General features: G+C 36.9%; 2 protein-coding genes across 3 annotated transcripts in view; one reads left to right on the forward strand and one right to left on the reverse strand.

The window, feature by feature from the left end:
- The window catches only part of LOC141440511 (gloverin-like), a 29,527-nt gene extending 6,935 nt beyond the window's left edge, over positions 1 to 22,592 (reverse strand). The window contains exons 1-2 of one of the 2 annotated variants that reach the window (XM_074105041.1): positions 22,523 to 22,592; positions 449 to 532 (exon numbers count right to left, since the gene is read on the reverse strand). In XM_074105041.1, coding sequence (XP_073961142.1) covers positions 449 to 525 — 77 coding nt within the window. In that variant the 5' untranslated portion in view covers positions 526 to 532; positions 22,523 to 22,592. Of the gene's footprint in view, positions 1 to 448; positions 533 to 1,010; positions 1,059 to 22,522 lie in introns of those variants that run through there. The other variant, XM_074105040.1, reaches the window with a different exon arrangement.
- Positions 21,160 to 25,304, forward strand: LOC141440510 (UDP-glucosyltransferase 2-like). Its single transcript, XM_074105039.1, has 4 exons — positions 21,160 to 22,008; positions 22,508 to 22,730; positions 23,318 to 23,537; positions 24,019 to 25,304. Exons 1-4 carry the CDS (start codon positions 21,172 to 21,174, stop codon positions 24,305 to 24,307), a joined length of 1,569 nt encoding a protein of 522 aa, XP_073961140.1. The 5' UTR covers positions 21,160 to 21,171; the 3' UTR covers positions 24,308 to 25,304.
- Positions 25,305 to 25,394: the final 90 nt, after the last annotated feature.

Here is a 25,394-nt window from a genome sequence, read left to right on the forward strand (position 1 = left end):
AAACATAGATCATACTCCTCAAACTGAACAACATTAGTGCAACAAAAACTAATTATTTTAAAAAGTCGCTGAACTAATGTTGTTCAGTTTGACAAGGACGATCTACGTTTTAATTTTTTTCTCGTATTACAAGCCACACCTGTACCCTTAGTATAAGTTTTCGGTTACAAAATACGTCTCGATCGCGCTCGCGTTAAAATCTCAATTTATATGGAAACACGATCATCGCAAACGTTCCGCTAGAGGCGCTGTTCGTGTTGGTATATAAATTGAGATTTTAACGCGAACGCGATCGAGACGTATTTTGTAACCGAAAACTTACACTAGGGGCACTGGTACTATATAGGTCGTTGCTGTGGAACCTGTGGTGCGTATAAATATGAGTCGCCGGCGTCGAAAAGTTAAAAGATAATTAACATTAAATGTTTTAATTAAGTATAATACTTACAAAGAGTCCTCTGAGCGCCACCACTGTGCTGAAGTAAGGCATACTAGAGCCGCCAAAACAACAATAGCTGATTGCATTTTTTATCTGAAAACCAAAAGTGTTTTTTCTTATCAATTCAGAAAACACTTAAACATCTCAATTATTTTTAAATTGTTTGATGAAGGCGTGCCGTGCTGGCCTAGTGGTTTAACCTTTGGGCTCTCAAGCAGAGGATTGTGGACTTAAACCCAGGCTGGCACCTTTGAGTTTTATTACATTTGAAATTTACCACAAGCTTTACGATGAAGGAAAACATCGTGAGGAAACCTGCACATACCTGCGAAGCAATTCAATGGTGTGTGTGAAGTTCCCAATCCGCACTGGGCCCGCGTGGGAACTACTGCCCAAGCTCTCTCATCTGAGAGGAGGCCTGTGCCCAGCAGTGGGACGTATATAGGCTGCGATGAGTATTTCTAGTTATATTTCTAGTTATATATATATTATATAACTAGGGTTGAAATATATTCCCGCATACATTATTCCTATATACTTTAAAATCACCTCAAAAAGTTAGTGAACTTACCAATAATACAGTAATGTCTGACCACAACAAGAAATTTCTTCCGTAATGAAATACAATTTTTAGTTCCCTCATTTTATACAAGAGCTGAAGCGTACGGTGAAGTCCCCGTACCATTAATCATTACTCAGGGACTTATTTTACATTTTGTAAGCAAAGTAACAGGAAAATGTACACATATTCCGTTAAATGAGCAATTAGGATAAGTATCTAAAAAAAAAATGCTTTTTATATTTTTTTTTGTCAATAAATATTGTTGGCAATAAATAAATAATAAAAAAATAATAAATTGGGCAATAATTGGACCTATTTATGCAAACAGGATCCAACCCACACGTGGCTAGTTTTGAGAAAAATCGGTTTTTGTTTAAAACATGCGAACAAAATTTTCTATAAACATCTCAAAAAAAGTTTGAATGCAAAATTTTAGACAACGGTAAGTTTTTTGTTGTCTAATACTCGTGTTCCAAAAATAATAATATTTAGGGACGTTTTTCTTCAAAAAGTCAATGGATCTATTTGCAAAAATGCTCATGTGTGGGTTGGTTCCTATTTGATTTAATAGAAATTAAAATTGTAAATAATATAATAAAATATACATATGTTATTTCAATTTACTTTATTGAAAATAAATGCTTATACTTACAGGAAATCTTTTTTACCATTAAAAAGTTCTAGAAAAAATAAAAAATTGTGAATAATCAAATCATACATTTCAAAACATCACTCATTTACTAAAAGAATATAAAACAGAATCTCAGTTTTCTTTTTTACCATTAAAAAGTTCTAGAAAAAATAAAAACTTTTATGAATAATCATACATTTCAAAACATGAAAAGAATATAAAACAGAATCTCAGTTATCGAAATAATTTTCTTTCAACTCGAAGTCAAGTTCACCAGAAAAGCCTTCCAGGTCATCTTCAATATGTTTGTCTGCATCGAGATTGACGTAAAAACTGAGGTACTGCTGAGGAATCAGGTGCAGAAGGCTCTTTAAGTCTTTCAACTTTGCCTCTGGTATTGGTTTTCCTGTAGGCCAAAGAGGCTCCATTATTTCTTTTGAAATAGCTGGTTGCCTCATTCGACCAATTTTTTTAATGTCTAATTCCTTAAATGTCTATCATGAGCGGATAGTTCACCGCATGAACCAAAACGACTTTTTATCGTCTCTAAAATTAGAGAAAAGCATCACAAACAGAAAAAAAACTACTGATGGGGATAAAGTGTCATGGTTAAGTACTAAAGAAATTGAACTAAAAAAAGGTGAAATGTACAAGATTTACATGCGGTCGAACTTTTATGAAGATTTTAAGGAATTAGACATTAAAAAAATTGGTCGCGTGAGGCAACCAGCTATTTCAAAAGAAATAATGGAGCCTCTTTGGCCTACAGGAAAACCAATACCAGAGGCAAAGTTGAAAGACTTAAAGAGCCTTCTGCACCTGATTCCTCAGCAGTACCTCAGTTTTTACGTCAATCTCGATGCAGACAAACATATTGAAGATGACCTGGAAGGCTTTTCTGGTGAACTTGACTTCGAGTTGGAAGAAAATTATTTCGATAACTGAGATTCTGTTTTATATTCTTTTCATGTTTGATTATTCACAAAAGTTTTTATTTTTTCTAGAACTTTTTAATGGTAAAAAAGAAAACTGAGATTCTGTTTTATATTCTTTTAGTAAATGAGTGATGTTTTGAAATGTATGATTATTCACAATTTTTTTATTTTTTCTAGAACTTTTTAATGGTAAAAAAGATTTCCTGTAAGTATAAGCATTTATTTTCAATAAAGTAAATTGAAATAACATATGTATATTTTATTATATTATTTACAATTTTAATTTCTATTAAATCAAATAGGAACCAACCCACACATGAGCATTTTTGCAAAAAAGATCCATTGACTTTTTGAAGAAAAACGTCCCTAAATATTATTATTTTTTGGAAAACGAGTATAAGACAACAAAAAACTTACCGTTGTCTAAAATTTTGCATTCAAACTTTTTTTTAGATGTTTATAGAAAATTTTGTTCGCATGTTTTAAACAAAAACCGATTTTTCTCAAAACTAGCCACGTGTGGGTTGGATCCTGTTTGCATAAATAGGTCCAATTAAATTTAACAAGTAACCATATTGTGTGAATCTTTATGAAAGTTTAGGCTTTGTCAATTTTTGTTTTGCAAACAAGATGCATCCCGCATGGTCCCTTGTGAAAATTTTGAGTCCGTCAGTTTTTATTTTGCAAACGAGATCCAACCCGCATGGTCCCTAATAAAAATGTAGACTGCGTCAGTTTTTATTTTGCAAACGGGATCCAACCCACATGGTCCCTTCTGAAAATATATAAATTTGCGATTATGGGGAACCAAGCGACATGGATCCATTTATAAAAAATAAAACATTAACATTTTGTAGAATACAGAGTTATCATACAGCATGAATCTTATTAGCTTATTATGAGGTTGTTGCTATCACGTTTGGTAACTTTGTTGACTTAATGTTTTGATATGAGATAGTTGCCAGATCAATTTGATATTTAAGTAGGTCGATAGAAGGTGCATTTTAAAAGCTTTCTGTGTATTTAACTCAATTTTGACAGGAGTGTGGGTTGGATCCTGTTTGCATAAATAGGTCCAATTAGAAATCGGTTTCGACATTTTTTCGTGTAATTCACCACTTTGCTTTCTTATTATTATTTATTAAAACCAATACTTATTTCATTAAGTTGATCTGTATGCGTATGTAGAGCACCAGCATTATTTTATTTGTTATCTTATCTGTGGTAAAGTGGGAAACTGTTGTCAGCTAGTGTCAATGTTCGTTGGAAATCAAGAATGAAACTCTTACTGCCACTGTCAAAATGTCATAATATACAACTTGGACCGACTATGTCATATAGTAAAAAGTCAAAATGAAGATTATTGTTTATTTTTTTGATAGCTTTTAATAATATCCCGAATAAATCTCGATCCATAGTAAGTAAGAACCGGGATTAGAAGTAGCCTTTGCATTATTCCATAACCTAACCAACGAAAAGTTGGAAAACCCCCGAATTTGTCATTTCAAAGTTCGGCTGAACCGATTTTGATAAAATATGTCTAAGAACATTCAAATCGGTCCACCCGTTTAAGAGCTACGGTGCCACAGACATACACACAGACACACAGACATACAGACACACATAGCGGCCAAACTTATAACACCCCTCTTTTTGCGTCGGGGGTTAAAAAATACACCTGTCTGCACACAAATTTTCATTCATATTAGTCTAAGGTTTTAACACTTTTATTTTTCTAAGTTAAAGATAATCCTATGAGATAAACAATTTGCGTCCCGATTTATCAAAATTCGTTGAACCGTTTTTACACGATGGAGCAAACATCTAAACATTCACATTTATTTATAATATACTAATAATTACAGAGTAATAAAGAAACCTGATGAAGACTTTCTACTTTATGAAAAACATAACCCCCCTTCGGGCAATCGGGTTAAAAACCCCCGCAGTACAGATGTATTTATAAACTGATAGGTATCATATTATTATGTTTTTAAATTAATTTGATAAAAATACAGTTAATAATATCTGTTTATACTTAAAGATTTGTCCTGTAATTCATAGGACGCATTTGCGTTTCATTGCTGTCAATTTATGCATGAAACTAAATGAGTCGCACAGGATAAAATACAACTTATGTACAACATATAGATGTGTAGCTTCACGTGTGTAGGTTCAGAGTAGCGGGATAAAAGAAATAAAGTAAAGGAAAGAACACACAATTACACACAAATAAACCAAAAAAATACATGAAAATACACGGTTGTATTTCGGGACTTAACACCACGCAAAGACTTTAAACCAAAGCGTCAAGAATTACTTTAAAATGCGCAGTTAAATTGTGAGTCACGACCCAAGGGGATAATTAGTTTTATTTTACAACTAGCTCTTGCCCGCGACTCAGTCTGCGGAGAATTCGTTTACCGCTATCCCGCGGGAATTATGTAATTTCCCGGGATAAAAACTATCCTATGTCCTTCCCCGGGATTCAAACTATAATGCATTTTACCGAATTTCATGTAAATAAATCGATTCAGCGTTTCTGACGTGAAAAAGTACCTAACAAACAAACATACAACTATTCTAGTATTGATGGTTTGGGAGCAAAGCCGCGGACGGAGACAGACAGACGAAACTATAAGGGTTCCGTTTTTGCCATTTTGGCTGCGGAACCCAAACAACCCGCATCGAAGTAGATCCATCCGATTGATAGCAACAATACCACAGACAGACATACATTGGCGTCAAACTTATATTATAACACCCCTCCTTTTGCGTCGGAGGCCCTCCAATACATACAGTTCCCGATCAGGCACAACTAACAACATATTTACGAATTATGCTAAGAATGAGGTAGACAGCGACATCTGTTATACATTTTAGAATACAAACCACACTGGGCTACTACGTAGTTCGGTGCATTCCGCTAGTTAGCGTTTTAGTGCAACGAACCGAGTAATCCAATCAAATATCGGAAGTCGATGCAAAATTTTGTTTTTGTCAACTTACGGATGGTGACAAAAAAATAATTACTGGATGAAGCAAAAAAAAGTTTAATAGTGTATGAAAAACTGTGTATTATCAATAGGTGAGTGACCTTTTACAATATTACGTTATTTACATAACGTTGAGTAAGATTTTTCAAACGTTCCCGATTCGGTACCTCCATGCATTGACGTTCTTATTCCGAATACCAAATAAGTAAACAATGTGTGCACTTATTATGAGAGTCTATATGTCAAGCACAACGATTAATTTAGTATAACCTGTCGCAAAGATTATATTTGTTTTGGTCGCAGTTCATTACACTTTTAATTTTTTTTTGACGATGTGGACGACGATAATTGCTAGTTCGTACGCCTGTCGTACGTAACTGTCATGAATAAATGTTTTTTTCTTTCTTTCTATAGCTTAATAAAGGTAAGGAAGGTAGTTCCTTAACGGGAACAGGATATTTTTTTTTAATAAAGTTAGTTTTTTTATTATTTTCCTAAAAGTAAGTAAACCCCAATTATTAACATTTTTTTTTTGCAAAAAACGTCCAACCACTTGAGTGAAGTACTACAAATTCTGGTTTTATCTGTGTATGCAATCCATTATTGCCGCTGCTGTTGTTCGCTAGTAAAACGCTACTAAGCTACCCATGAAATATGCAAGCTGAAAGCCAATCCATATAAGTTACAAATCGAACTTCCTCGGAATATGGCCATGCGCCCGCATACAGTATCTATGTGGCAGTAAATTTGGGCGCTGGCCAAATGCAATGCTCATCCATTATGTTGACTAGGCACTGTGCGGGAAGCGACACGTGCGCGTTGTTGTACGACACGGGAAAATATTTTACAAAATCCAACTTTGAACTAACTACCGTGAGACTCGCCCATAATAATGAAATAAACCGGATAACCTACGTCTATAATCGTGTTTAGCTCGACATGTTTCGAAGTAATTTGTAGCCCTTCCTCTCGGAGCACACGCCACGGCAAATGCTAGTCAATCGAGGTTGAAAACTGTACCTACACCGTTCCTACAACCGAGCACTACAATCTCGAAGTAACAAGTTTTAAAATTCAGTACCTCGGTGACCCATCTTCATCATCCCAGCCTATATACGTCCCACTGCAGGCACAGGCCTTCCCTCAGAATGAGAGGGCTTGGGCCATAGTTCCCACGCGGGCCCAGTGCGGATTGCGAACTTCACACACACCATTGAATTGCTTCGTAGGTTTGTGCAGGTTTCCTCACGATGTTTTCCTTCACCGCAAAGCTCGTGGTAAATTTCAAATGTAACTCCGCACATGAATTTCGAAAAACTCAGAGGTGCGAGCCGGGGTTTGAACCCACGACCCTCTGCTTGAGAGGCGATGGGTCAAACCACTAGGCCACCACGGACCCATCTTTGCTCGGGCTAAAACTCGATAATAACCGTTTTCCCAGAGATAAGACCAAGCTAGATCGATTTTTCATCTCCGAAAACCCCTACATACCAAATTTCATCGAAATCGTTGAAGCCGCTACCGAGATTTCCAATATCTCTTGTATTTATATACATACATATATACAAGAATTGCTGGTTTAAAGGTATAAGATTATATAGACAGCGGTAAAATTTTAAACGCCTGCAGTTGTTACTTTTAGAGCTTTTAAATGCTTTAGTAACTCTCTTGCAGCCTCTATTTGTTTCATAATCACCATACATAATAGTAGATTGCACAATAGAAGGACACGTCGCAAAAATTTTGATCACACTAGATTTACCCCCTGTTTCACCATCTATTGATTAAAATCTGACGGATAAATGTGATTCCGTTTTTTTTTAAACCCCGACGCAAAAAGAGGGGGGGGGGGGTGTTATAAGTTTGACCTCTATGTATGTCTGTATTTATTTGTGTCTGTCTGTAGCTCTTAAACGGGTGGACCGATTTGACAGCAAGTTTTCTAGCGATGGTTCTTAGACATGTTTTATTAAAATCGGTTCAGCCGTTTCAAGATCATCAGCTTCAGATCAGACGCATAATGGGTATTTACTTTACTTTCAAACATATTTGGGACCTAAAATTTGAAACACCCATGTACGCTATATAACTATGCAAGATTATGGAATTCTCGGCCTGATGCTGCAGCCAGGATATCCAGAATACTAGTAGGTACACTTTCAATGTAATAATTATTATTTAGTTGTCTTTTTTGGCAGCGTTTTTTTGTCGATTTTTTTTTCGGGCGATTTTTTTATTTTTGCTGGCGTTTTTTTTGTTCGAATAGACAGAGACGGCATCACATTTATCCGTCAAATAAAATTAAATAATGAGTGGTGAAACAGCCCCTTAGCATCGGTATTGTCTTAAATTTTCATAAAAATCTTTTAGTAACGGAACCCGACCGAGTAGGTACTTACCGAACCAGAAATGAAGAAAACAAAAACATCGTAAAAGTATTGAATATTTACTCGCTATACGCTGACGAACAAGTTTATTGAAACTAGAGCAGCAATACGGTATTTGACAACTCCTGATTTTGCCATATCTTAATATTATTATGAAAATATAGATAAACAGATACAGCCTTATTCATAAAAAGTTAGAGCCTACTTGAAGGCTCCTTGAAGGCCCGATGCTAAAAAACGTGATTCATAAACGTCTGTTAGCGCTAATCAGTCGATCAAGCCTCTGCTAAAGTTAGAGGACCGTAGACCCTCCTTTATCTCCCTGCTAAGTCACAAAATGGCCGCCACAAGTCTGAACAGCTGACTTTGACAAGAGCAAAAAACCATACCGAAGATATTTTTAGTGAAGGGTGAAGTTACGCAAAGATTAAAAAAAAAGGAAAATTATTTTCAGGAATTTGTATTTAAAAATCCTCTAAAATTACTGCTACTTTACTACTTTACTAACAATAAATATGAGAAAAATAAAATTAGGATGATAAACATAATTACGGCTTTTTGCACTTAAACATAAACATGCGGATCGGAAATGGCGGGAAAACAAACATCTTGCTTTTTTTTCCTGCTAATTTGCTGTCACTGCTGTCAAATTTTTTTTTTAATTATCGATGAGGCCAATTTTTGTCTTTCATTTGTCAAGATTGCCAACATAACGCGTCTAATCCGTCTATCAGCAGCTCAACAACTAGCAGACTGCTAGCAAGCGTTTATGAATCATACTTCTTGACAACCGTCTAACAAGCTTAATCAGTCTGCTAAGTAACAGACCGATCAAACCTCAATTAAGGATTTTTTATGAATAAGGCTGACGAAGAGAAAATTTAAATCGGTTGAAAATTGGATTTATAGTGATTTTTTGAAAAATCTATATACCTGTTTCTTTCTCAAACGCTTTTCTCTATGCAGCAAGTATGGCGGTACTGGCGTGTGACGTCACATGCCAGTATGTCTTTCTCTGTCTAATCTCGAATTTCAAACCCTCATAACTTTGTTATTTGTAAAGGTAGCTTAAAAATTGTTTTTCTATTCGATAACAGGCATTGTGTAGTTTTAATTTATAAAACATATACAAAATAGTCAAATACCGTATCGTAGAATGGGCACACGCGCCTTTATATACAGTAAATGCCGCTCTCTGGAGTGCGCTGTGATTGAAGCATGTTACGCGTCCGGCAGTCCGTTGCCCAAAATGCACGGATTCAGGTTACATGGTACACGGCGTGTAACGTGTTACGTGTTGTGTACTCTACGTATAACAGATTAAAGGGTGTGGTTCTAAATTACTAGGGAAAGTTTTTCCGAACCGGTGGTTGATTTTTTTTCACAAGGTCAATTCTTGCAAGTTAAATTTGACCCATTTCTAGTCGGATCGGATCTTCTTGAAATTTGTACTTATTTAAATTGCGTGACAATATAATAATCAGGTAGTGACATCCTGGTAGACCGTCCAGGATCGTCTCCGCAGGACGGAACTCTTCGATGGTTAATGCCATCGGCTTTAAATTTGGTATGCACATGTAGTTTGGGTGACAATAGAAGTACAGTCAGCAAAAAAAGCTCTTATTAAAAAATATTTTTTTATCAAAAACTTATTTGACATTCATACTTATGAAAAACAGTTTGTAATTTGCTTGTATTGTGCTTGTTAATGCCTAAATTGAATAAAGATATTTTGAACTTGACTTTGAATGTAGATTGTACAGTACAAGCGTAAATGAACTAAAATAATTTTCTTGCTCACCCGCGACCTTACGATAGCTAAGCTTATGCAAAATATGCGTGTTCATGCAGTTTCTCCACCTCCACACTGTAAGAACACACACAAATCACACAAACCCATCTATCACCACCACCACACCACACTGACACGTTTCGAACTCAACCAGAGCTCATCTTGAGAGAAACACAACCGTACACCATGCTACCAGTTGTTAGACATAGTCTAACAAGTCGCGGTAAGGTCGCGGGTGAGCAAGGAAATTCTTTTAGTTCATTGATATGGACCTCCGCAAAGTAACGCCTGATTCAATAAATTATGTATAAGCGTAGTTACGCTTTGTTGTGGGAGTATTTTTTTAATTGTTTTGAGGAGCAAATGTGGGGAAGGATACAATAGAGAGATCTGCGAATGTTATGCCTTGAGATCGAAATCCGTAGGAATAACGTCGGAAGTTGTATTACGTGGTTGGAGTTTCTGTATTTTCTCACTAGATGACGCTAGAAGTTTCTACATCAGCTCCCCTTTTTTTCTTAGCCTCCCCTCCACACAGTTTGCCTTCGTTTATATTTTAAAACCTTCAAATTTGATGGTACAATCACAAATCGATGAAAATGAACGGTCTTCATAAATCTTTCAGCATAATGGAATTACCTAAGTAGTCTTTTTAGGGCCCAGTTGGAAATAGGTTCATAATAATTTATATTCTATCAAACGGTAATTCTCATTTAGTTCTCATTCTGCTATTATTTCCATGCAAAAGCGACACGGTAATGGGATTAAGCGCACATTTGAAAAAATAATGGGGTCATATTCATCCATATGTATTCAAGTCTAATTATCGTGTCAAGTGCGGAAAAAAGGCAGCACGGTAATTAGAATGCTGCACAGATAAATGAGATAAGCCACAAAATGACTACGACTGTTTTGATACTTACTAGTTCATCATCATCATCCCAGCCTATATACGTCTCACTGCTGGGCACAGGCCTCCTCTCAGAATGAGAGGGCTTGGGCCGTAGTTCCCACGCGGGCCCAGTGCGGATTGGGAACTACACACTCACCATTGAATTGCTTCGCAGGTTGTGCAGGTTTCCTCACGTTTTTCTTCACCGTAAAGCTCGTGGTAAATTTCAAATGTAATTTCGCACATGCATTTCGAAAAACTCGAGGTGCGAGCCGGGGTTTGAACCCACGATCCTCTGCTTGAGAGGCCATAGGTCGAACCATTCGGCCACCACGGCTTCCAACCTTTTAGGTAGCTCTAAATGAAGTGTAACTGAACCATACCGAACCCGTAGTTAAACTGGCGGGCTCAGTAAATTTCGCTAACGCAGCCATCCTTCAGCGTAAACGTGATAAGAATCCGTGATGACTATAAATAAATTACGCGACCTAGCCGTTCCAGGCCATTAAAGTTTCAGCGATTACAATCTATTTGCAGACTCTGCAATATTATGTTGCTGAAATATTCTTTTTAGGGTTCGTATCTCTAATGGCCGTTGGGGCCGGAAAGTTATCAGATAACGACCGAGGATCGACAAGCGCACTTGTAGTACGTCACCAATGAGTGCTCCTGTGTGTGACCTGTGTGTCCTTTAAAGAGCGGCCACACCGGTGCTTAAAAAACGGGGACGGTACGGAATCGCAGTGACACACCGTATGCGCACCGTTTTTTTCGCATGCTCTCTACACCGCTGCTTAAAATACGGAATCGCAGTGACGTGCTGTAAACGTCAGGACTGTACCGAACATAAGTCGTGACGTTTACGGCACAACACTGCGATTCCGCACCGTCTACGCATTTTAAACAGAGGTTTAGACATAACACATAGACATAACTTTATTAAGACATCAAGCTTAAAATAATAATACACAATTTACAGAAAAGAAAACCATTTGATGATGTCGAAAAGGAACTTGACTCAGCATAGCATACAATAGCATGCAATAAAAATGATGCGCATACGATGCGTCGCTGCGATTCCGTAATTTCCGTACCATCACCGTTTTTCAAGCAGCGGTGTGGCCGCACCTTAAAGCCGTAAGAAAAAATTCGTGGACGTATTTAGCTGAAATTGATATCGAATACTCAAATCTGCGGTCCCTTGAAGCCCTGAGAAAATTAAACTTCTAAGTCAACGCAATCAAAAGTTACAGTCATTAAACAACGTGTTTCCATACAAATAGCAGTGCACGAAAACCTATAGGGCACTTTCAGTTGCTAGAAACTTGAAATTTGGTATGAAGGTAGCTATTATAACACAATTAACTAAAAAATTCTGAAAATCTTGATTTTTTATGTCTGTCTGTAAATATTAATTCCAATTTAATTTGACCCCACACTGCGTACATTTTGCTTAAGAGTAGGACTCTGCATACACTGGATGTATGAATCACTCGGAAAAAATCGAGAAATATCTTCAAGACACGATTCCCGTTTACATACCTATAAATGTGCACGGAACCCTCGGTGCGCGAGTCCGACTCGCATTTTCCCGGTTTTTTATTAGGTGCACCTGACCCATGAAATATGCCTGCCAAATTTAAAGTCTCTAACTGAAGTGATTTAGGGGCTGTTTCGCCATCCATTGATTAGCGTTAACCGACGGTTAAATGTGATGCCCTCTCCGTCTATTCGAACAAAACAAGTAGAGACGGCATCACAGCTAACCGCCAGTTTACACTAATCAATGGATGGTGAAACAGCCCCTTAGTGTGTGCATTGTCTGTCTGCCAGGCAGTAATTTAGAAACGTTACTCTTTTATTTTTCTATGTTAGTTTCTGACTCTCACGATCGCAATCAAATGACATATTTCACATACAAAAACTGTCATTTGATTGCGATCGCGAGCGTCAGAAACGTTAGGCAATACGGCCCCAGGTGAAGGAAAGGGTGGGTGTCGTGTCGTATCAGGAAGTCAAACAGCTGGCCAAAGGCCGTGCGGAGTGACGATTACTCCACCGACAAGAGCATAGCTCTTAAATTTAAGGAGAAGAAAAAGGAGTCTTGTATATGTATAGAAAAATATTAATATTTCATTATAAATATCGATAAAAGCTCTTAACGAAAAACTTTTTAATAAACGTTCACTATTAGAGCTTATTTCGCTCGCTAAATATGAAAACTGCATAACTCTCATTAAGTAGACTTTACTTAGGCGCCGTTTGCACTGATGCGCTTGAAAAGTTACCGTTGACAACAAGCGACCATAGTAACGGGCTTATGCCCTAAAATAGTGTAAGTTTTTCCCATGTAAATTTAGAAAAAACCCTTTTCAGTGCACTTCTATGAAACTCAACGCACATACCTGTCAAATTTCAAGAATCTAACTTCAGTGAAGATCTATATCGACTGGTAGAAAATTGTTAGTCATAATGTAATGTTTGACATAACTCTTTTTAGGGTTCCGTAGCCAAAATGGCAAAACGGAACCCTTATAGTTTCGCCATGTCTGTCTGTTTGTTTGTCTGACTGTCTGTCTGACCGTCCGCGGCTTTGCTCAGGGACTACCAATGCTAGAAAGCTGTAATTTTGCACGAATATATTCATAAAGTATGCCGATTAAAAAAAAAAATATATATTTTTACTCAAACAATAAAATGTGATAATTACGGCCTTCACTAACTACCCTTAAAGTTTGAGGTAGTATCAAAAATACACGCTGTTAATATGATAAATTGCCTAAAAAGTAATTGTTGTAAAATATAATGTTGTAAGTAAAGGTTGTTATCCCTAGGTACCGACCTCCGCAAAGTAAATATTTAACTCCTGAATCAATCAATACCATTGTCTCAAGACGATGAGGATTTTTTTAACATTTAATACTAGCCTTTACACCCAGATTCACTCGGAATTTGATTAAATTCCCACGAGAATCCCCAAAATCATACCGTGATCATTTGGGGTTGTGTAAGGCTTCACAAAGTTTTTAAAGTACAAATCAATTGTAAGATTAACTGCCAGATGTACTTAAGTGGGATACAATTTTTCCAGGGTTTCTCAAACTTATGTCTCCACGTACCCCTGTTAAAGTTTCTAGACGACAGCGAACCCCGCCCCAAAGAAAGTAATAAAATTTACTGTTGGAGAAACTAAGGTTATTTTTATTTTAATCATCATTATAATATAATGTAAGTATATGTATAAGTAAGAAATTTGGAGTTGGAATAAAAAATACAAAAAGACTCCAGAAACCAATCTTAATCATCTTGCCAGTCTTGCAGCCACCATCACGTAAACCTTGTCGCGAACCCCCTACCGTCGAATAGCGAACCCCTAGGGGTTCGCGTACTCCACTTTGAGAAACCCTGAATTATTCAATGGAATGAGGACTTTGAATAAACTTATATCTAAAATCACGAACTAGGAATTTTCAGCTCGGCCTATAACTATGTACTTTTAAATAAGTCTGAGTTTCAAGGAATAATGTTAATGGGATAATAATCGCGCTAAGTAAACCCCACCTTAAACAATTTCAATTTCCAAGCTGCGACGGCTCGGATACACTGAGCACTTAACTATCACTGTCTGCTTGCTCTCAACTCTACTCGCTTCCAGTAACTCGCTCTATAACTAACTAATTTTACTGAATTTATAATGTTTTAATAATTTTTGAGTGGTTTTGCGATGGGATTCATCCTATTATAAATGCCAACGTTCGTTAGTAGGTTACTATATTCTGTGTGTGTGTGTGTGTGTGTGTGTGTGTGTGTGTGTGTGTGTGTACCGATGTTTATTACTCCTTCACGCTAAAGCGGTTGGACGGTTTTAGACAAAATTTGGTATGTAGATCTGAAACACCTGGAATAACACATAGGCTACTTTTTATTCCGAATTTCCAACGGAATCGGGATAAAATCTTAAAATCTCATCCGCTGGGGATAGTCATGAAATTCGGTACCTGATGATAAGCGATCACCGCCACCCATTGACACCTACAACATTATTAGGACTGCGGGTGCGTTGCCGGTCTAAAGGAGGGGGCTTGAGGAGGGTGGGAAAGGGGGGAGGGGAGTAAGGCCTCCCGTACAGTTGTTTAAAATGGAACGTCAATAAAAATCACGATGTTACTTTTGAGAATTGGAGCGGGAATTTAGTACAACCCCGTTATTTCAATTCAACTGCTGGACCTTATGATTTACGCGTGCGAAGCCGCGGGTAAACATTAGTATACAATAAGACTAGAGTTTACCCCCAGCTTCGCACGCGTAAATAATTTGATCCCATAGTTTAAATGAGTGAATGAATGATTTACTTATTTATTCGTAAGGAAATTGACTAGAGGAAGCTGTGACTAATAAATTATTTTATTGAATTAGGCGTTTCATTGCAAAGGTCCATATCAATTAACTAAAACAATTAGGTAGTTTGCTCACCCGCGACCTTATGATAGCTATGTCTATGCAAGAATAGAGTGTACCTAGACTAAAAGATGTTGGATGTCTAACATCTGGTAGTATGGAAAACAGTTGTTTTGCTCTGAAAATGAGCTCTGGTTGAGTTCTAAACGTGTCAGTGTAGTGTGGTGGTGGTCATAGTTGGGTGTGTGTGATTACTGATTTGTATGTGTTCTTACAGTGTGGAGGTGGAGAAATGCATTACACATTTGCTATCAGAAGGTCGCGAGTGGGCAAAGTGATTGTTTTAGCTCTATGAATTTTGTCCGCGCAGAATACGTTTATCGCTATCCCGCGGGAACTATGCAATTCTCCGGGATAAAAACTATCCTATCTCCTTCTTCGAGACTCAAACTATCTATATACCGAATTTCTTCAAAATCAGTTAAGCGGTTTAGATGTGATTGAGTAAAAAACATCCAAACATCCAAACCTCCAAACATCTGCACAAACTTTCATATTTATAATATTAAGTAGTTGGATTGCCTGAAGGTGCCCTCGAATTTCGGTTACATTTATAATAAACCATCTTTCACGCTTGCGCGCGAAGCCTAGTGGTTTTGACCTAATCGCCTCTCAAGCAGAGGTTCGAACCCGGTCGACATCTGAGTTTTTCGAATTCATGTGCGGAATTAATTTGAATTTTACCAAGCTTTGCGGTGAAGGAAAACATCGTGAGGAAATCTGCACACCTGCGAAGCGATTAATGGTGCGTGTGAAGTTCCCAATCCGCACTGGGCCAGCGTGGGAACTATGCCCAAGCCTCTTGTTCTGAGAGGATTGTGCCAGCAGTGGGACGATATAGCTGGGATGATTCACGCTTTATTCTACGTCTAAACCCTCAATTAGCCAATTAATGTTACAATTTTGAGATTAATGTTATGTTTGCGAAGAAATTAGAAGTAACTTTATTACCAAGAGGAGCATGGTACATCAAATTGGATTTCAGTTTCGTTCATTCCCAGTTTTATACTTTTGACAAAAACGTGTGAAATCTAATTTGCGTTTGTTATTCTAGAACGTAATTTATTTAAGGATAGCTTTTACCCGCGATTTTGCCCGCGTAAATCTACGCTAGTCATCATCACCATCATCGTAATATCAAGAATGGACGGTGTAGCACGTCACCACGTCCACTGTTGGTGATTTTCCACCGGAGAGGCGAGACGAGACGAGACGAGAATTGAAATTTGTATGCATTCTCGCGCGCCCGCCGTGAGCCGACGCGGGCCGCCGCGGGCGCCGCCATATTACAAATTTCAATTCTCGCCTCGTCTCGTCTCGCCTCGTCTCATCTCGCCTCGCCGGTGGAAAATCACTAGACTCTACGTAGTCTTGCCCCATATACCTGCAGGGCTACTCCGAAATTCTAAAATCGAAGTTCGTGTTGTTCCGTTCTTCTGACACTTTTATTATTTAATACGAGATTGATATGATACGAACTTCAATTTTCGAATTTCGGAGTAGGCCCTCTGCAGTAGTTTCGGTCGGGAGCCGCCTGCAGCCACCGCGCAACCGCGACTTTAACCAGTGCCCTACTTCACGAAGCTACAAGTTATAATTTACAAGCGGCTGTCTTTATGCGGTATGCATTGAAAATTCCCGCCAATGATTAAAGAACTGAATCTTAATCAGTTTAAGAAGAAATTGGCATCTTTTTTTTTAAATTTATTTATTTATTCAAATTACAACTTAGGTACTACACATTATATATTCTCGCCAAACTGCTACGTTTGATGGCGAGACGCGCTCAGTTTTAGTTATTAAATATAAAATAAATTAATTAATTAATATCACGGGACAATTCACACCAATTGACCTAGTCCCAAAGTAAGCTTAGCAAAATGTTACTAAGCAACGGATAAATATAATTATACCATAGAACAGTTTTTAAATGATGACATAAAATCTGGGGCACGGTAGTGCCCCCGCCAAGTCGAGCGCGAAGCAAACACTGCCGTACCATCCTTTACTGGAACCATTCGCGCATTTTTCAGGCCCTATTTGAGAACCTCTGGATAAGACCAGAACGCAGAAATTTTCGTCATCCAGTAAATTATAATCACATACTTACTTAAAATCCAAATTTCAAGTCTGTAGGTCATTTAGTTCCGAAGTTAAGCGAAAAGCAAAGTTTCGCATTTATGAACAATCACTCACTCATGATCATCAAAATAGAACTAGTACTTCCATAAACCCAGAGCTGAAATTTGGTACATAGTTAGGGTTAATGGCCACATAAAGAAAACTATAAAAACTAGGATAATCGAAGATCTGGAGTACATGGTGACACGGATTAGAAAACACAAAGTTCAACCAAACTATTAGAGAACGACATACCGCCTTTACAAATTTTCTGCAAAAGAGTGAAATTCCACCAAAAACATTCTGTAAAAACTAGCGAAGTCTCGATGGAGCTGCTTGTTTATCTCTAAAAAGTTGAAATGTCGTGCCAAGTTAAAGTTCCTTACTGCGATTTCTTATATTATAGTTAATGTTGTGTGACTTGGCCGTTGACTTGTACCCACTAACGTATAAAGAATGTTTTTATGTGTATGAGTTTAACATTTACTGGATAAGACTTAAGACTCAATTATTTATACGTGAGTGGGTACAAGTCAACGGCCAAGTCACACAACATTAACTATAATATTTTGAACATGAATCTACCGTGAGACTCACTCATATTAATATAATGACCGGATAACTCACGTCAAATCGAATTTAGCTCGACATGTTCGGGCTAATCCGTAGCCTTCGTTTTCGGAGCAACGCGACTCAGCGGCTGCTGCAACACGCTCACTATTTAATATATAATTATAATAATAAAGAAATCGCAGTAAGGAACCTTAGACTTGGCACGACTTTGTCTAGATTTCATTACTTTTTAGAGATAAACAAGCAGCTCCATCGAGACTTGGCTAGTTTTTTACAGAATGTTTTTGGTGGAATTCTTTTTTATTGTTTCCTATTTTTGTAATAATTCTGTCTCATTTATAATTAGTTAATAATTACATTTAAAATAAATAAATGTAATGTATATGTGTTATGCTGTATAGATTCGAAAATGATGTATATTGTTTTGTTATTTTTTGGACTAATTTGGATTGCGGATTTATTTATTTTTATTTTTATTCATTTCTCGATATTAAATTTGAAATTTACCTCGAGCTTTGCGGTGAAGGAAAACATCGTGAGGAAACCTGTACAAACCTGCGAAACAATTTAATGGTGGTCAAAATGCCACGCACAGGACTTATCACGCTTGCACGCTTTGACGCTTTTTTTTGCACTGTTGCCGAAACGTCGAGGTAAATATTACTCGTGTGTGTTAGCGTGATAAGTCCTGTGCGTGGTATTTTGACTATGAGTGAAAATTGAGGGCTATCGCGTATGAGTTCGCCACTAGAGGCGCTAGTGTAGCGTGAGGTCTCCGAAATGTCAAATATCATAGTTTTTGGGTGAGCTACGCGGGTTTATTTATAATTAGAATACTTTTATGAATATTTTGCAATATCTGAAATTAATTATGGCAAATATGCGTTCCGGGGCAATGAATGTCTGTGTTTTGAGACAGTTTTGTCTTTCGGAAACCTTTGTCCTCCCTTTTTTCCGAACAAAACGGGGACTGCAACACTGTGGCATGCTCGATATTTTTTTGGTACGGTTTTAAGGTATATTAAATATGATTTTAATCTAAACTTTGTTTTCACGCCCGTAATAACAGACTTTGAAAGCCATACTTAAAAACCTCACGCAACAGTGCGCCATCTAGTGAGACAAAAAACGATAGCCCTCATTCAATGGTGCGTGTGAAGTTCCCAATCCGTCAAAATCTAGACAGTGGCAGTAAGTGTCTTGCTTTGAAAAGAACATTGACACAGGCTAAATGACAGTATACCACTTCACCATAGATAACAAATAAAATAATGCTGCTGCCCAACATACACATTCGGATCAACTTTGTGAAATAGGCATTGGTTTGGCAGAACTAGATTAAACTATGACTGTTATCAACCGAAATAGTTTCAATAATATTTTTTTAAAGTAATGATTTACATAAAAAGATACCGAAATTGCTTTGTAATAGATTAAAAAAAAAAAAATTTTTTTTAAATTACAATTGACAATATAATGGTCGTATTTATAATGCGCTTAGTCAGTTTCATTGTTTGTGATGGCAGCCTTACGAGCTCGTATAAAAGTTTACACGCTCTGTACACCAGTGATATAAAAACAAAATTGATGCCCCATTTGGAGAAGGTTTAATACCCTTAGTAAGGGACTGCTTCGCCGGCACAGTTTTTATAACTCCGCTGTGACCCGCGCTCCAAGAATTTAATCTCAAAATTGCTTGCTTAGTAGATTTCCCGCGTCAAAACGATATTGCTTTTATATCCATTGCTTTGTAATACGGTTGTTCTTCGATTTGTTGGTACTATGTAAAGTAGGTATGTGCTTATTGCAGTAAATGCAAATGGAACTGACATTGCGAAAGTGTTTCCTGTTATGCGGCAGCCATCTTGGCAGCTATTTTTTGTATTTTACGAGGCTAAAAAATTACAAGCTGATATCGCACGACCGACAATTTTTTATAGACTAATTGATAGAAGGTAAGTTACGATATTAGAATAAGTAGGAGCCTAAGCAAAAAACGGGCGAGTGCGAGTCGGACTCGCGCACCGAGGGTTCCGTACACATTTATAGGTATGTAAGTAAGCGGGAATCGTGTCTTGAAGCTATTTCTCGCTTTTTCCGAGTGATTTAATACATCCCGTGTATGCAGAGCACTTCTCTTAAGCAAAATATACGCAGTGTGGGGTCAGATTATATTATTATTGGTGATTGATATTTACAGACAGACATAAAAATATCAAGATTTTCAGACTTTTTTAGTTGGTTGTGTTATAATAGCTACCTTCATACCAAATTTCAAGATTCTGAGTTCACGGAAAGTACCCTTTAGGTTTTGATTTCCTTGCGAGTTTCTAAAATTTTCGGAAAATTGCAGCATAACCGGCTGCATCTTTTGATTGCGTAAGCTTAGAAGTTTGATTTTTTCACAGCTTCAAGAGACAGTAGACCTCAGTAGTTGATATAAATTTCAACTTGATAAGTACCTCTACGCGTTCCCGAGAAAAAGGGTCTTGACAGACAGGCAGACAGACGGACAAAAAGTGATCCTATAAGGGTTCCGTTTTTCCTTTTGAGATGTGGGCGGAACCCTAAAAATAATTTATTTAATCGTCATCATCGTCATATCAGCCGTAGGAGGTTCACAGTTGGACATAGGCCTCCTCCGTAGACCGGTCGCTTCGGTTAGATAGAAGCGGCCTGCGTCCACCATGAGCCTGTGGCCTTTACCAGGTCATCCATCCATATCCTTGGTGGACGTTCTACGCTGCGCTTGCTTGGTGAAATTTATAAAATAAGATTGATACAGGCTACTGCGGCGAAAGGCTACCTGAAGGCCTTTGAGTGCAAATTATTACTTATCTAAAAGTGAAGTTGAATTAGGAATTGCTGCAAATAACATGCTATTTACTTAACTACGACAAAAGTGCGGGCAAAGCCAAAAGGAAAGTTTATGATTGTATGTATTTGTGATATTAGTTTTGATTCACTCCGCATTCATTTGCTGGTACCCAAGTTGCTGGTTTTCTGTAACTGAATCAGATTTCAAAATTACTAAATTAATGTTTTGATCCATATAAATCTTTAAGCCCAAGGTCTTAGATAGTATACCTAGATAGATTTTTAATTTAATCTCATTTGCTATACTCAGCGGTACACAATTTGGCCCTCTCTACATACAAAATTACATATACATTTGAGGGCCACATTTTTGCCTTTCAGTATAATTTACATTTATATTAGTACCGTAGATACATCAAACTTTAAAATATCCATTCTGAATGAATCCTACCGCCCACCTTCCTATTACCTTACGTAATTGCAAGTGATCAAGATAAAGATAAAGAAATTACCTTGAATAACGTATATATAAATCAAGATACACCCGAATTCAATCAACTAATTCACAATGTCTCAGCTAATATATATCACCACACTACTTCCAATTCTCTTTTTTTATACCGAAGCCGCCAGAATCTTGGCTATTTTTCCAACTCCATCGATTAGTCATCAAGTTGTGTTTAGACCGTTAACTCAAGAGTTGGCAAAACGAGGACATGACGTGGTAGTCATAACAACTGATCCTGCGTTCCCAAAAGGCCAGGCTCCAAAAAATTTGACTGAAATAGACTTGCACGACATGTCATATGCTACGTGGGGCTTATTCATGGCCAAAATAAGCGAGGAGCAAGCATATGAAACAAGATCCGGCGGAGAATTGGACGCTTTTCAAAGAATATTTTTAAATTTGTTCGAGCGTCAAACTCAGGTAAAAGAAGTACAAGATTTGATTAAAAACCAAAATGGCACTTTTGATCTGATATTAATTGAAGCTTGGCTAAGGCATCTTTTAGGATTTTCACATGCAATAAAAGCACCATTGATTCAAGTGAGTTCTTTTGGAGCTATTAATAACAACTATGAAGTTATCGGAGCTCCTACACATCCACTGGTTTATCCTTTTGTTTTAAACACAAGACTTTACAACTTGACATATTGGGAGAAGCTGATAGAACTTTATAATTATTACAATCATATGAGTGTATATTTAGACCTAGAAGAATATGAAAACACTGTTTTGAAGAGGATATTTGGTTCCGACGTGCCTCCTTTGAGCGAATTACAGAATAATGTTGAAATGTTGTTTTTGAATATTAATCCAGTTTGGGAAGGCAATCGTCCGGTGCCTCCAGGAGTCATCTATATGGGAGGACTTCACCAGAAACCAGAAAAAGAATTACCTGAGGTAAACCAGACGTGTTGTCATAAATTCTTGCTTATTTATTTATTTTTTGTATTAGTAATTGGTTATATAAAAACGTAAACGATGAAAATCCGATGCTTTTTGCTCTGATAGTTATTTCATTTTTTTTAATTCGTCGGTTAAAAAGTTTTATCTTTTCCGTCTATCTGTCAATATGTCATAGGACAGAAATCGTAAAAACTATACCTACATGCGACAAAATAAGCATTCTTTGTAAATCGTTACTTAATATTTCATCATTTAATTTTAATAAATATATTTAATAGTAACGTCGGCCTAATTTGTTAAGCTTCTAAGTCCATTTTGACTGAGTTTACAGGACATTGAAAAAACTGCATAGACTCTTCAATCGTTAACTAATCAAAATTTTGAAAATCCCATTGGTAGCTATGACTAAACTTGATATTTTAAAGTTTTTTAAGATATTAATAAAAATGACTATTTAGCAGGTTTAAAAGACAAAATTATCTATTGATTTCAGGATTTAGAAACTTACCTGGACTCCTCTAAAAATGGTGTAATTTACATCAGTTTTGGCTCCAATGTAGATCCGGCCCATTTTCCTCCTGTAAAAATACAATCAATAATAAATGCTGTTGCTGATCTGCCTTACAACGTGCTTTGGAAATGGAATGACGATGAACTGCCTGGAAAGATGGAAAACATTAAAATTTCAAAATGGTTCCCACAATCAGATCTGTTAAGTAAGTCTTGTCGCCAAGATACTCAAAACTCCTCTAGACATACTAGATGTGCCTCACTTGAACGAAGCTAAAAAAGCATGGAAATCAGCTTGCCCGTCTGCTGATATACCCATTTTTCCTAGTTCACAGCGGCAATGGGATGAGTACAGAGTTCATAGTTGACAATAGAGTGCTGCTGCTCTCTCTCACGCCCCCTTGGGTTGCTTTTAACGACAGCCTCTTCCCACGAAAAATTATGAGCCCTTCTTAAGCTAACGGAGACAATACTTACTATTTTTGTCTATCAGTCATTTAGTAAGCAATATTAACAAAGTAGACACCTATTACGTTTTGTTAACATGGGTAACTTCCGTAAATTCAATGAAACCAAGATATTTTGTCACTTTTAACAGTTTTATAAAGAATAAGAGTCGCTCTTCAAAGTACCCATAAAGATTTTCAGCCCCAACAGATCAGGAACACGAGACCACTGGTCTCGTTTCAGTTTACTTAAGTTTTACGAACTCTTCTAACATCACCTTCGCTGGCTTCCTTATTTCTTTACAGGTCGATCGGGAACATTATTATATATATGGTTATTTTTACAGGACATCCGAATGTCAAATTGTTTATTACTCAAGGAGGTCTGCAGTCAACGGATGAGGCAATCACAGCTGGAGTACCTTTAATAGGAGTACCTATCATGGGTGACCAAATGTACAATGTGGAAAAATATGTACACCATAAAATTGGACTGAGACTGAATCTAAAAGACCTAGATGAGACATCGTTGAAAATTGCTATAAAGACAGTTGTTGAGGATAAAAGGTAAGAAAGTCCAAAACAGTTGAAGTATAAACATAAGAAGTAGAAAATAATATCGAGCACAGCAAAACTTAAATACAGAAAATAACAAAAAAAAAATTCAATGTTTAAGAAAAATGCACAAATAATTCAAAATTCATTTATTTCGTCAAACATAGGTAAATACGAATAAGTAAACAAAAAAAAAAACAAAAAACAAAACCAAAAACAAACAAAATAAACTATGATGTATCTAACTGAACATACTATGATAATGGTGACAAAACCTGTTGAAGGTTAAGTTAAATAGTATGAATAGTATATTAGTAGTAATTAGTGCCTTTACATGCGTCTTCGATCACGTAAATCATTAAATCTGGCAGTCGAATTGAGATTTCGGGATTTTACGGAATTTCCATGAGAATTATCAAGATTCGCATTCATTAATTAGTGGGCATACCTCACTCGTTAGTATCTTGTTCAGTAAATTCATTTTATTTTACAGCTATCGTGAAAATATTGTTCGACTACGAACACTGATGAACGACCAGCCGATGTCCCCCCTGGACCGCGCGGTGTGGTGGACGGAGCACGTCCTGCGGCACGGCGGCGCGAGACACCTGCGCGCGCCCGCCGCCAACATGCCGTGGACGCAGTACTACGAACTAGATCTAGTACTACTAGTACTAAGTGTTACTTTAGCTGTGATAGTGTTAAGTTTGGTAGTAGTATATTCAATAGTTAATCTCATAAAGCGGTATTTGCGTGTGAATGTGAAAGTCAAAAAAGCATGATTTATTACTATTATTATATTTAGCCTATAACTGTGTCCCACTGCTGGGCAAAGGCCTCTCCAAGCATGATTATTTTTTAAAATTATCGATAAATTGTTGTTAACATTAGTAAAGTAACGAAGGGCTTTCTTTAGTTTAATTTGTTGCTAGGACAATTTGTCATAATCATAAACATAGGTACTTATCTGTTAAACATCAAGATATTTATTATCTAACATGGTTACACGCCTAAATCACGCAATCTATAAACTTTTTGTGTCAAATATACTAACTAATTGGTTCAGGTGCTACTTTGCGAAAGTCAATTCTCCGCGAAACGAAACAAAAGTTTTCAATCAGTGCGTATCACCCATGGCATATTTTATACGGATCTTGTTGTACAGATTAAAGCCTCCACATCGGTAAAATTCGTAAAAATAATTAATTATACTCGTATTATATTATTATGAGTTTATTAAACTCAAATGATTTATTTTTATCTCAGCTCGGACAAGAAGCTAGTTTACCGGCACGTAAAAATCGACACATTTTATGAGTTCCAAAACATTCCTGAGCTGGGATAACATGGTTTCAAGTGGCAGAAAATATTTCATAATGGAAACAGAAAACAGTACACTATTTTGACTTGCTTCTACGCTGCATGTGAGCGTTGAGGCTGTGTATGTGCGACACTATATATGATGTCACGCAGAATACGTCTTTCATATAAAACGATAAATATACATATCTTACAGGGCTATCGCAATACTTATCATTAAACAAATGATGAGATTTGGTTATAAACTAACCTAACATAACCTAGTTTTGTTGATTTTAGTTTATTTAAGTACTCACATTAGTTTTAAATAACTTTTAGTACCTATGAATATTTATGAACCTCGAGGTCTTTATATTGTTTTTGGTTTACCTGTATACTCATTAATGTACGACGGTATGTGTTCTTAAGATAATTAATAATAATAATAATAAATAATAAGCCAACATTCATATTAATTTACTTCTGGTTTTAAAATTCACTCTCTAACTGAATAATCAGTGAATACTCGTCACAGTCGTTCAAGGGTTGACTGGAGGAGATTCCTTGTGG

Source organism: Choristoneura fumiferana, chromosome 22 (assembly GCF_025370935.1).
Source record: "Choristoneura fumiferana chromosome 22, NRCan_CFum_1, whole genome shotgun sequence".
NCBI classification, from domain to species: Eukaryota; Metazoa; Arthropoda; class Insecta; order Lepidoptera; family Tortricidae; genus Choristoneura; species Choristoneura fumiferana.